Source organism: Kryptolebias marmoratus, linkage group LG20 (assembly GCF_001649575.2).
Source record: "Kryptolebias marmoratus isolate JLee-2015 linkage group LG20, ASM164957v2, whole genome shotgun sequence".
Lineage (NCBI taxonomy): Eukaryota > Metazoa > Chordata > Actinopteri > Cyprinodontiformes > Rivulidae > Kryptolebias > Kryptolebias marmoratus.
Genome location: NC_051449.1, coordinates 16,437,588 through 16,450,073, shown reverse-complemented (window position 1 = coordinate 16,450,073; position 12,486 = coordinate 16,437,588). Strand labels below are relative to the sequence as shown.

General features: G+C 44.0%; 2 protein-coding genes across 8 annotated transcripts in view; one reads left to right on the top strand and one right to left on the bottom strand.

The window, feature by feature from the left end:
* The window catches only part of col15a1b (collagen, type XV, alpha 1b), a 45,749-nt gene extending 43,996 nt beyond the window's left edge, over positions 1–1,753 (top strand). For 3 of the 5 annotated variants that reach the window (XM_017420930.3, XM_017420929.3, XM_017420928.3), the window contains one exon: positions 660–1,752. In XM_017420930.3, the coding sequence (XP_017276419.1) occupies positions 660–882 (223 nt within the window). In that variant the 3' untranslated portion in view covers positions 883–1,752. Of the gene's footprint in view, positions 1–659 lie in introns of all 5 variants that reach the window. The other 2 variants (XM_017420927.3, XM_017420926.3) reach the window with 1 other exon arrangement.
* Positions 1,754–4,387: 2,634 nt separating this feature from the next.
* Positions 4,388–12,486, bottom strand: part of xrn1 (5'-3' exoribonuclease 1) — a 19,349-nt gene continuing 11,250 nt past the window's right edge. For 2 of the 3 annotated variants that reach the window (XM_017420888.3, XM_037982051.1), the window contains 16 exons: positions 11,876–12,011; positions 11,699–11,755; positions 10,897–11,029; positions 10,701–10,770; positions 10,042–10,237; positions 9,848–9,937; positions 9,692–9,772; positions 9,582–9,611; positions 8,601–8,681; positions 8,337–8,474; positions 8,090–8,219; positions 7,839–8,002; positions 7,628–7,741; positions 7,307–7,412; positions 6,022–6,200; positions 4,388–5,923 (listed from right to left, as the gene is read on the bottom strand). In XM_017420888.3, coding sequence (XP_017276377.1) covers positions 5,561–5,923; positions 6,022–6,200; positions 7,307–7,412; positions 7,628–7,741; positions 7,839–8,002; positions 8,090–8,219; positions 8,337–8,474; positions 8,601–8,681; positions 9,582–9,611; positions 9,692–9,772; positions 9,848–9,937; positions 10,042–10,237; positions 10,701–10,770; positions 10,897–11,029; positions 11,699–11,755; positions 11,876–12,011 — 2,068 coding nt within the window. In that variant the 3' untranslated portion in view covers positions 4,388–5,560. The remainder of the gene's footprint in view (positions 5,924–6,021; positions 6,201–7,306; positions 7,413–7,627; positions 7,742–7,838; positions 8,003–8,089; positions 8,220–8,336; positions 8,475–8,600; positions 8,682–9,581; positions 9,612–9,691; positions 9,773–9,847; positions 9,938–10,041; positions 10,238–10,700; positions 10,771–10,896; positions 11,030–11,698; positions 11,756–11,875; positions 12,012–12,486) is intronic. The other variant, XM_017420889.3, reaches the window with a different exon arrangement.

Sequence of the window (12,486 nt, the reverse complement as noted above, 5' to 3'; positions counted from 1 at the left end):
ATATCCCAAAAGAAAAAAAAAAGTCTGTAAAGTACAAAATTTGAGGTGAATACTTAGCCATGCTCCATAATGTTTTTCAAGTTCACAGTGATAGGCATGTTGTAAAGATCAAATGAATCAAATCTCTCAATTTAGATCCATATTATAGTCCAACAAACATTGAAAAAATAATGTAACATTCAAAAAATAAGCACAATAAAAGCCTAACCTTCCTTGCATATCACTCCCTGCCTTTGAATACAGCGTTTAAAACTAAAATCATCTTGTGCTGAGAAGGGTCTGAGAAGAGTTATAGTTGTTTTGGTCAAACACTAAAAATGACGTTATCCGAACTCTCATGTGATGTAGGATCCCGCGAGATCTATGCCCGCTCAGATTAATTGTTGAGAATGATTGTCATCTACTACACCAAATTTTAGCTCAATATATGTGAACTTAATAGTTGTTGGGTGAGATTGATTAGCCGTGGTGGCTAATCAATCTTACCCAACAACTAGGACATCCAATGGTTACTTGAGAGAATCATTAAAACCCGTTCCGTGGTTCGTGAGATATTTTGCTGACACTTCAGAGGTCAAGGATGCAATGTAGCGTTTCGTTTTGACTTTGGTTTGGGGAGTGCAGCCATGTTCTCCAAGTCTCTCCGCCTCTCCCTGCAGGCCGGAGAAGCTGATCTGGCACGGCTCCAGCACCGTGGGCATCCGCCTGACCTCCAACTACTGCGAGGCGTGGCGGACGGCTGACATGGCGGTGACGGGTCAGGCCTCCCTGCTGCAGACGGGCCGGCTGCTGGGTCAACACGCCCGCTCCTGCTCCAACCACTACATGGTGCTGTGTATAGAGAACACATATGTGGGCAGCACACATCAAAGGAGGACCTGAAGAGACACCACACACACACACACACACACACACACACACACACACACACACGTATTAACACACATGCAGGCATGTTGAAAGTGAAAAACAGAGGCATGTTTGGGGAGCACACGTAGGCACATAAAACACAAAAGAACATGCACACGTTTCTTTTTTTTTTAGCGTTTGCCCTTTAATGTTTAGTTTAGCCGAATGCAGGCGCAAGATGGCAGCTCATACTCTCGCCACACGTCCGTCCACGTCTATTTATCAGTTAGTTCTAGTATCTGCAGGAGTATTTGAGCACGAGGTGTTCACGCACTGCACGCGTCACGCCGGTTTAGGTTTCCCGAGGTTTTCAAACTAATGTTTGACAGCAAGCAAGTTCTTCCGACTCGGATTTTAGGCGGAAAGTCATAGTTTGGCGCCTCTTCACAGAAAGCCGCCATCACCTATGGAAAATTGCGAAGTTGTAGCTAGTTTCCATTTGTCCCAGTAGTTTCACCCTTAACACGTCTGCTTCACAGCACTAGAACTAGAACTGAAATAATTTATACTGTAGTGGGTGATCATAGCAGATTAACATTCAGCTGTTTCTGTATCAAGTTGGAGCGTGTACATATATGTTTGTTCTTGGCCTTTTTTTTATTTTTGTAGAAGCAGTTTTGATTCTATGAAGTACACTGAATGAGGATTATTCTAATCACACTTTGATTCAAATGTTCTGAAAGGTAGATTTTTTTTTCTGTTTGCTTATAATTTTTATTGTTCAAACAAAACTTGACTTTCTTAAGAAAAAGATTAAAAAAAGGATGTACTGACTTACTGGTGCTCACTAAATAAAGTGTCTTATTGTGTGTTTTTTTAAAGTGGCCTCCTTTTAATGTCTTTATTGGTATTACTGAGCTGTAATAAATTTATAATTTGAAAAAGTGTTAGATATTAAAGAAAATATCAATTTTAAGCTGTAGCCTGTCAGCTACTTTCTCAGTAAGGATAAAGGTGAGTGATGTTGTTCCTTTTCTCCCCTCTAAGTGTATGTGTGTGCGGCTGAATGAAGCACATTTTCTGGGCCCAAAACCTCTCAGAGAGAATCAAAAGCCTACCATTTGCGACAGTGGAAATAAAACGACTTCCTTTAAACAGGAAGAAACCTCCAGCAGAGCCAGGATCCGGATGGGCAGCCATCTGCTTTGACTGGCTGGGGGTTGAGAGGACAGGAAGGAGACACAGACAAACAGGAGGATCGGTCCAATGTAGAGTCTATGGGAAGAGAAACATAGAGAAAAACAGGGTTAATGACAATAATCATTGCATGCCTCCTGTTCTACTTTTAGAAACTCTAGGGCCCACAAGTAAACCTGCAGTCTGAGAGCGAAGTGCTCTGATAGCAAAACATGGAGCAATAAGATCTTAAATATAAGATGGAGCTTTGTCGTTGAGTGCTTTTTATCTTAGAAGGTAGATTTAAAGTGAAGGCTCGCCGTAATTTCAACTTGGCAGATGCACCCAGCTGTCCAGCATCACTCATCGCAGATCTTCGCGCGCAGCTGCCAATTAACATCCAGATTCGGGATATAAGGCTCCCCGTCCACGGCTCCTCCTGCTCGCCAGTAAGTTTCGTCCCGCCACCTCCCCCCTCTCCACCCTCGCTTTCTCAAGCTCCTCTGGATTCCCCTTTCTTTTCCTCCATGCCATCACCAGGTCCGGGTCCCTTGGGGAAGACTACCCTAATCTCTCACCCTACATCGATGATTCAAGCTCACAGTGGTTCACTGCAAACTCGTCTTCTACTGCGGCCCGAGCGCCAAAGACCTCTAACCAATAAAACACTCTAATTGTCTTTATCTCTCCGTGTGAGACTCTCCAGGTTGAAATTAAATGTATTCTCTATAAATAGAGACAAATAAAGAAAAAAGTTGCAACACCAGACTCGGTTTACATTTAAAAATGCTTTGCTGTAAAACTGACATAACAGGGCAGTTTAAACCCTGAGAAGAACCTAACCCTAGCCCAGGGCCAAAGGGCCCTAACCCCTTCAACCCTTAGGAGACCCTAACCCTAGCCCTGGGCCAAAAGGCCCTAACATCTTAACTAATTACTTATTGAACTAATACGTCCCTAGAATACTTAAGATGTGGCAGCAGATGGTGTTGTAACACACCAACTTAAAAAAAATAAAAATAATAAAAACTGAGATATGGGGTTTCTTACAACTTGATTTTGTCAGTTTATATTAAACATAGGTAGTTATGAGAGAGCAGCTTATGTGTTGTCAGCTGTTTGTGGGTCATGCTATGTTCTGGTTTGGCTTTAGTGCGAAAAATGAAATAAATCTTACAAAATGCTTTCAACCATCTTTAAAGTACCTGAAAAATCTGAAGAGTCATTTAAAAAAAGAAAACGAGAGAAAAAGCAGGCACAGTTTACCAAAAGAAAGTGTTTATTAAATGGATATGTACAGCAAAATTCCTAAATCAAGACATCAAGTTCTTATCATGATAATTAATATTTTGTTTCAAATCTGGAGGGGGGTGGGGAAAAAAAACACATTTACAAGAAGTGTGCTTTCATTTTCAAAAGACTTTAAAACTTCCCCTTATTGCACCACAGCCATAAAGACTTCAGTTCCAGGGTTGCTCTTAGGGTTTCACCCCCCCTTCAAAAAAAAAGGAAAACCATGCACCAACATGTCTGACGAAAAGGTAAATGTTTTCTTCAGCTGTTTTACTCACGAGTTTCACCACAAAGTTTTACTCAAAGACCCCAAGACGGTTTCTAAAACGGATAGTAATAAAATCCATGGTTTGACAAAAAGAACTTTTTTAAAAAAATTTAAGATTTTAGTATGTGTGTGTGTGTGTGTGTGTGAGAGAGAGAGAGATCCTGACATAAAGATGGAAACTAAAATGATTTAAAAGACCTTTCAGAACTGGAAAATGCTTTTGAAACCATCTCAGAAGCCACAGAAACCATATAAAAACCAACACGTTTCGTCTTAAAGGCTGCTTTTACGCGGATTCAACAACGACTTCAAACCAGGACAGCTTCTGCTTCAAAGGAAGCTCAGATGTGACCCTGCTGCTCTGAAATAACCCAAAACCTTCAGCAAGCAGAAGTCATACTGCATGAGTCATAATCACTGTTCAAAAATCCATAAAATCCAAATTTGTAATTAATCGCCACATTTTTTTTACAAAACATGTTGCATAAAATCCAATAATGTCCAATAATGTACTCCGTCGTATTACAGGTCCTGCAGAGAACGCGGAAACTGTCTCAGCAGCTGAAGCTGAAGTCCCAGCACAGATTCCACGTCCATCTGCTGGTCTTTATTGTACAAAAATCTTTGGGATTAAAAAAAACAAAAAGGATTTGAAGCTATCATCTCAACAGGCCCACCCTTCAGAGGAACTCTGAAGACAGCAGTGTAATCAGTCCTGTAGGTCCAACAGGGCACAGATTTGTTACAATTCAAATAAACAGACAACAGCACTGCTTGGAACTAAAGTGCTGTCTGTGTGGGGTTTTTTTTTTTTTTTTTTTTTTTGGGGTGTTTTTTAATAATTTGGTCGATTTTCTCATCCTTTTTCCTAATATGGCAGTGCTGTTAAACTAGGAAAAGGTGGAAGTCGTGACTGGCACCCAAAGAGGAGAAACACTGAATCAGCTCATCGCGTTAGGACCCAAACCCTGACATCGTTTCTGTTCAGGTGTGTGGGCATCCTGTCGAGGATTCAGTCAGTGAAGACTGGGGGGGGGGGATAAATGTCAGGATTATCTGTGCTGTGTAACACGTGGGCGGGAGGATACCAACTCCCATCACGGCTCCTGTGGCGCTCGGAGTGGAAACCCTCGTGCCTCGCTGCTTCGGGGATGTCCCGAAACCCGACAAAATTACTGTCCCATCGAAGAAACCAGAAATACTTTATGCATGCCTCAGCAAAAAAAAAAAAAAAAAAAAAATCCACTTCAGTTTTACTTTGCTCTCAACATGTTGAATTAAATGTATATTTACTGGATTGGATTATCTTCAGGACAGGGCTTTTTTTTTTTTTTAAACCTACGGTAAATCATTTTTTAAAAGAACTATTTTCAAGTCAGCTCCTTCAGGGAAATCTTTTTTTAGCAGCAAAAGGGAAATGGTGGTTTATAATTATAATGATTCGACAGGACTAAATTTACCAAAATAAAATCCAGGCAACAAATGTAAAATCTATTTCAGTTGATATTTCTTTCTCTGTCAGGTGAGCTGTACGTTACTGATGTTTAAATCTGAAGGAATTTAATCAGTTTTGCAAAGAGGAGTCGGTCCTCAATACAAACCTAAGTATTCATGAAAAACATGCATCCCAGAATGCACTTCACTCTCATCAAAGGATCTACGCGGCAGCCTGGGGACAGAGCTTAGCTTCCTAACGCAGCACTTCTTCAGGCAGGATTGGTGGATTCTGTTACAGAGACGTCCCTCTGAATTCCACGGAGGAGAGGCTGGGACACAGGAAGGTCCGGCTTCTTCATGTGTTAGTTTAAAAGGAAAAGAATCCACTTCTGTTGACTCGACTGTAGCCGCTCTCTGCTTAGAAACAACAATGAGGTTTAAATCAGAGCGTCTGAGTCAGGCTTAAAAATAAAACAGCAGCATAAAAATGTCCCACGCTTCTGTTCTCACACACACACACACACACTTCTACACCGCTCACTGTGACACTTTAGCTGCCTCAAAGTTAACGGCCAACTTCCGGTGCTTCCTCTTAGAGGAGGAGCCAGAGGCGTGGCCTGACGCCGGCGCGCTTTGCCGAGGTGGGGTGTGAGCCGCCGCCGCCGCCGCCGCCGCCGCCGCCGTGGAAACGCCGTCTGCTGGGCCGGGACTGGACGACGGAGGGCCGCCGCCCCTGCCACCGCCGGGCTCCTGCTGGTGCGGCTGGCTCTGAAGTTGCGACGGACCCAAGTTCTGGCTCTGGGCTTTCTGGGACTGGTTCTTGGCGACAGTTTCCGCGGCGCTGTAAAACTCCCGGGTCTCTTGGTGCTTTTTGTTGGCCGATACTCGCTTTTTAGTCACCTGAAGTGTCAGAGAGGAAGTAGAGAGTGTGTAAAATAAAAAAACAAAACAAAGAATAGAAGGCCAACTAGCTCAACTTCCATGTGCACCGGGGTCACCTGTAATGGGATGAACTGGTTGTGGGAGCCAATTGGCAGGTTTGGTGCCGGCTGCTGGCGGGGGGCACCGGGGAAGGTTCCTGCTGCTCCGTAGAACGGCTGGTTCGGGTGGTGGGGAGGCAGAGGCATTCCCCAAATAGATGGAGGAGCGTAACCCTGGGGGGGCAACAACATACCACCTGGGGGAGGGGGGTACATAAAACAGACATATTGAAAAGACACAAAAATTTCACAAAGATAACATTATTTGTGTCATTAATGTTTATGACTTCTAGACAAAACCTACAAACTGTATCGGTCTGCATTTGTCACAAGTTGTTTTTCATTTACTGTATTTACCGAAATATAGGACGCACTGTATTATAAGACGCACTGTCAATGAATGGTCCATTTTCGAACTTTGGTCACATATAAGGCGCATTAAGCGAAACAGAACAGGCCCCAACGCCTCCAACACTCGCTCAGGTCTGTGCACCATGCACGGAGCCCTGCGCGACTATAACCGAAGGCCCCCACATACTCGGGCGTACTTCACTCTGTGGAGGTCTGCCGGACACGTCTGCGCAAAGATCAATTTTTATGATCACATACGCAATGAACTGCCCAGCGAGAAACGATGTCCACATCGGATTGTTTTGTGTGCGACATCAACCTCTCTCAGGTGAGAAACGACGCCAGCGTGCAGCACGACTCCTGCTCTCTGCGCAGCACTGGCAGGTGTGCGGTGGCTGCCCTGGTGGGGAAGAAACGGGGCTAAGGCACCATCTTTCTTTTGTTTCTTCCTCCTCATCCGGTGACGCCACGACTGAAATTTGTCTCGGGGGGATTTCAGACAATCTGTACGCTCGAGTATGAAGTCTCAACGTCCGCCGACAGTCCGCCCTGGAGTCCGCGCGGCTCACGGAGTACGCACAGTACGCCCGAGTACGTGGGAGCCTTATAAAAGGCACTCCGGATTATAAGGCGCACTGCCGTTTTTTGAGAAAATTGAAGGCTTTTAAGTGCACCTTATAGTCCGGAAAATACGGCAATTCTTTAATTCTGCTGCATATTAGGCTTGTTGGGTAACTCTTGCATCAACAGAAGGATTGTAAACACAGAAAGAGTTTGCAAACCAGAAGAAAAATCCTTTACAGCGAGAAACGCATTACCAATTGTTTTGGCTTGTTTCGTTTCCTCTAGCTGCTCAGATATAGGACTAAAACGTTCACTGCATCAGAGTGTTTCCACCTCCTATCATGTGCCTCACAGAGCCTCAGGTCAGCCGTAGCAGCTCCAGACTGACCTTGTTGGTTGAAGACAGGCGTCATGGCTCCTAAAGGCGGGGGTCGTATCTGAGCCACGCCTGCGTAGAGAGGAGGCGGGAGGGGGAATCCTGACCCAAATGAGTTCTACAAATAAAACAGCACAGATGGGGGATAGATCAGTAACACTTCTTTTAAGTCCTTTTATAAAATCTAAATAATATAATATCTAAATATTAGATTCTTTTCATTGTGGTAAATATTTTATAACAGTTATGTAATTCAGACTAAAATGTAACTGCTATTTACAGGTAAAAATCACATGTTTATGCGCTTTAAAATGAGAGTAATCATATGTATACCAGTCTTTGTAGTGCAAAGAAAGCAGCTTCCTCCTTGGCATCACTTTCTGACTGGCACTGTGGGCCATGAACCATTAACCCGTTGGACAGCTTCACCTGATACACCACCAGACCCTGAGGGGACACGAGTTGGTGCCCAATAAAAATCACATCATGTTGCAGATCTGGAACAGAACGAGCGATCGGAGGGAGACAATGGAAATGGTCTTACCTGTCTGTTGCGGATGAAGCTGAAGTCGGGAGGTGCCATACCCTGCCCTGCGCAGACATGGGCCAGATCCGACACTTTGCTGCTCGGCACGGGGTTGGCGGGGCCAGCTGGTGCTGGAGAGGCCGACTGAACTGCTCCGCCGTGAGGCTCGTTCATGTGGGCAGCTGAAAGAGGGGAAATGTGAGAGGAGACGCTAGACAGCTTAAAAAAAACAAAACAAAACTGATGTGTAAATGTGGCGAGCTGGGTACCGAGTTTCTTGGATGATCGCCGTCTGTTCTGCTGCTGGCCAGCAGAGGGGGCCGTGTTTGTCGACTCTGAGGGGGTTTCTTTTCCAGCTCCGTCAATCTTAAGCATCTCCTTCAGCACCATGGTTCCCTTCTACGACACAAAACATGAAATACGCACATCGGTCAGCCTCAGGGTGTTTGATGTTAGCTAGTTTTGGCACAAATCATCGATCTGTCTGCTCAGCCGATCCGAGTCTTCGATACTCACCATGGCAAAGGACTGTGGAGACAACGGGCCATCTGTCTGGCTGGTGGGCTCCTGTGGGGCTGCAGGCGGTGGTAACGTCTGCTGGCTTTCCTTGGAGATCTTCAGACTTGCGATGAGGTCTTCAAAATCAGTTGTACCCTAACAGAGAAAAATAAAAACAACAGTGAAGTAGGACGACAGCAACTTCCTGTTAACACAACCAAAGGCAACCAAAAGGTTTAGTAAAACACAGAGAATAATGTTGGACGTTTTCTTCTTTTGTACCTTATTAGAAGTGCCTTGTGAGGGGAGAAAGGAGTTGGCGTCTTCGTTTTTCTTTAACAGCCTGATGCCACCGACTGGGATCTGCAAAAACACCGATCAGCATGACTCTGCGCTAACAGTCACTCCTCGTGTGTGAATACACACATATAGACATCCTGAAGGGCCAGTGATAACGTCATTCTGTAAACCATGCAGAAACAGTCCCACATAAAAGCCTAAAACGCCTTAAATTCAATAATAAAATTTCCTTTCAGGGCAACTTCAGAATCTACAGTGAGGCCACCTTTATCAGCTAAAACTTGGATTATTTATTAATACTGTGCTGTAAATCACTGTAACTTCATTAAATGAATGGAGAAATTGTAGTGAAAGCCTTTTGGGATTCAGTCGTGGCATCTACAGCAAATATTTTTGATGAGGAGGGAAAAAAAAATGAAAACATTATTATAGGTGAATTACTTTGTGGTTCAAAATGTACGCATTTGTGTTATTTCTCTTTATTTTAGTAATTAGTTCAATCAAAATGTTTCATTTCCCCTAATCTTAAACTTGTTTGTTTTTTTTACCTTCTATCCTCTTTGTTGATACTTTTTCCTGTTTTAGTTCTTTCAGATGAGCATTTTCACTCAATCCCATTAGTTGGAAACCTTTTAAACTTTATTTTATTCACTCAAAACTTACCATTTTTGATCGGTAAGTGTGTTTCTATGATTGGTTTTTATGACAATTTAAAAATACTCCTTCACTTGTGGGTTCTTGAAAATCCCTTTATACGTTATATTAGAAAATTTATTTCATACCTGAGAAGAATAATTTGATGTTATCGGTGGTAAATAGATTTTAAGGTTTATTTCATTCAGGTTACTAACTGCATCACTTGTGAACATTCTGCTGATGAACCATTAAGACTGATATTTTTTAGTTCACGTTGGAAACGGCAGCTGAAAAGAGCATAAATCAATTATCTGTGAGTGTACTCACATCTTTACTGGCCTGTTGGTAATTTCCTTCCTAGAATTGATAAAAAAACAACCAAGTCAAGGCACAGAACGTCTCCTAAACCTGCTGTCCGAAAGGCGTCACACACTCACGTTATTGTGCCAGTGAGGAGGTTTGTTAGGAGGGCCTGTCTTCTGTAGAGACTGCCACACGTTACTGTACTCCTCTTTGGCCTAAAGAGAAACAGGAAACATTACAACCACGTCCCTCGCTTGTGCGCAGTGCTCGAGTGTTCACCGGGATTCTACCTTCGTCTGTTGTCTCTGGTTGGGCCCTTTAGAGGGAAAGCTCCTGCTGTCCTGAGACGCCGCCTTCATCCCGGCATACTTGTTGTTCTGCTGCAAATAAAGAGTGAGGAGGAGGAAGAGCAGTGAGAAGAGAAGGTAAAAGCATGAAAAACCTTTGTCCTTAGCGTCGCCTGCATCTCCCCCTGCCCCCCTACCTGCGGGGGTATAAACGGAGAGCGGGGGGAGTGGTTCAGGCCCGCCAGCTGACGGTGGGAGTTGACGCCGCCGCTGGAGGCAGGCTGGGGTTTGACGATGGCGGTCAGTTTGTGGGACGTGTGGTCAACCCGCGCTCCGTGGGAAAGGTTGAGCAGGGCGCAGGGCGGGAGGCGGTAGGCACGAGGAGACGCACACCTGTGGAAAGGAACAGGCTGCGTGTTCAGATGATGTTCGCCGCAGACTGAACGCAGTCACAATCATGTAAATGTAAAGCACTTTTCCACCCAAAGGGCTGGCTCACAGTTAGGGTTTAAATTAGAAACACTTCTTCCCGTTTGCTAAAAATCCTGCTTAAGGTCAGAAAAAAAAGTGGTGATACAGTACCACAGACTCTTTGATGGACCAAAGTTCTACTACAACAGGGACTGAGACCAACCACGCATGGAGGAGCATGAGATCATGGCTTCTCTCCTATTTTTCTGCTTTTTAATGGATTAAAATGTTGCTAAATAATACTGGCAACCAGCATATTTAAACATGTTCTGAACCTTGGGCATCTACAAGAGTGCAGAATCCAGCTGGTCAAAAATAATCTACTTCGATGGTTAAAGTGATGTAAGGATGTGGCTCTGTGATGAAAAGTGCGGCAACAGTTTACCTGATGTTCAGACCTCCAACAAATTCCTCGTCAAACAGCACTTCGTAGAGAACCTCTGCCTCACGCTCGGCTGAAAACACACAGACACTAAATTAAATACTGCTGTTAAATGTTACATTTAAAAACGACCTCTAACCTTTTTTTTTTTTTTTTTCTGACTGCATCGTGGAAATCGCCGAAACGTAACAGTTCTCACCTCCTTTTATGCCGATGACCGTCCCTCTGAGTCCCAGCGGGACGGTGAAACTCTCCCTGACGTTGACGACTCGGTCGAACAGACGGTACTCTGCGTCCGGGTCCGCGACCACGCCCTGCTGCTGCTCCAGGGGCTGCACACAAACACAGCCTTCAGTGCTTCTGCAGCGACTATCACGTCCTCTCTCGGTTTGCCTTCACGACTGATTTGTTTCCTGGAATCAAACTACTGAACGGCGAATGGAAGACTACATAAAAGCATGGCGTCCAAAATGTAAGCACTGTGAAGTGTTTAAACATTTGCTTTCTGTGGGTGTTGTTTCAAACTCAGATTATGACAAACACACACCTGGCTCAGATCTAAAAACGGCAAATAACAACCAAGCAAAGTGAAGATCATGAAATTCAACTAAAAGCTAAAACTGTAATAATTCATAAGCTTAATAAGAGCAACGCCACAACATTAGAGCTTCAGCAGATTGAACCATAACCTGCTCCAGAGCAGGTACAGGTCCAAGGAATATATAATAAAAACATTTAAAAATATAGAAGATTGATGCATTGATGAAACGGAAAAAAAAACCCTCCACAAATAATAAAATGAGACGATCTTAGTGACAAATGACTGGATTTACAGGTGTACCAACTCCTTGATGTACTGTAGTTTGCACATTATTTCAGTACATATTACAATCACTGTATTAACAAATGAATTTATTGTATTAATTTAAATTTTACTGCGGCAAAAGTGAAGTGAACGGGCGCCAACACAGAATTTACACAACAGAATAACAAGTACAGACCCTGAAGAGGAGATGAGGCTTCACTGTCACACGGACTGTCTTGGTGTTCTTCTTCACCTGAGGGCAGAGCGGGCAGAGCGAGACAGACACAGGCAAAGGTTACAGCGGCCTTATCGGGCCTGCTTGGCAAATCGAAGAAATGTGCGGCCATTTCATGCTCCGAGCGATCCCCGTCACCTTGGACCTTTCCACCGCTTCCTCGATCTTCTCCACGATGGCGCCGTCCAGCACCTGGAGGTCGCACGACGCCCTGCTGATGGAGCTGACCGGGTGGCTTTTCAGCCACGAGGTGATTTCAGCCACCTTCTCCGCCCTGTGGGAGGGGGGACAGATAACGCGGAGGTCTGATCGTGAAGTTAGAAATGCCATTTTTGCAAGGAAGGAGAAGCTGTTTTAGATCAGAAAAACACACAACTTCCTTATAAGTGTGTGTGTGTTTATGTGTTTCTAACATTATCTATTTAGCAGACGATTTTATTCAAAGAAACTCAGTCATGCATACAAAATTGTTTATTTTATGCTTTAATTTACTGAATGCTGTCACAATTATGGCTCCTTCTGAAGCCTAAAATGTGTGTTCTGTTTTCTTAGATGACAGATTTGAGCCCAAATATTTATGATTTATTGCCGAGGTGCTCAAAGGGAACACAGTTTCTGAGCTACAGTGGAGAACTAGAGAAGTTGCATTTCCTGCGAAAATGCAGTGTGAATGCTTTTTTTGCTGAATGATTTTGCTGAAAGCGGCTGAAGATATGCCGAACAGCTGAAGTTTAATGAAGATGCAAAAA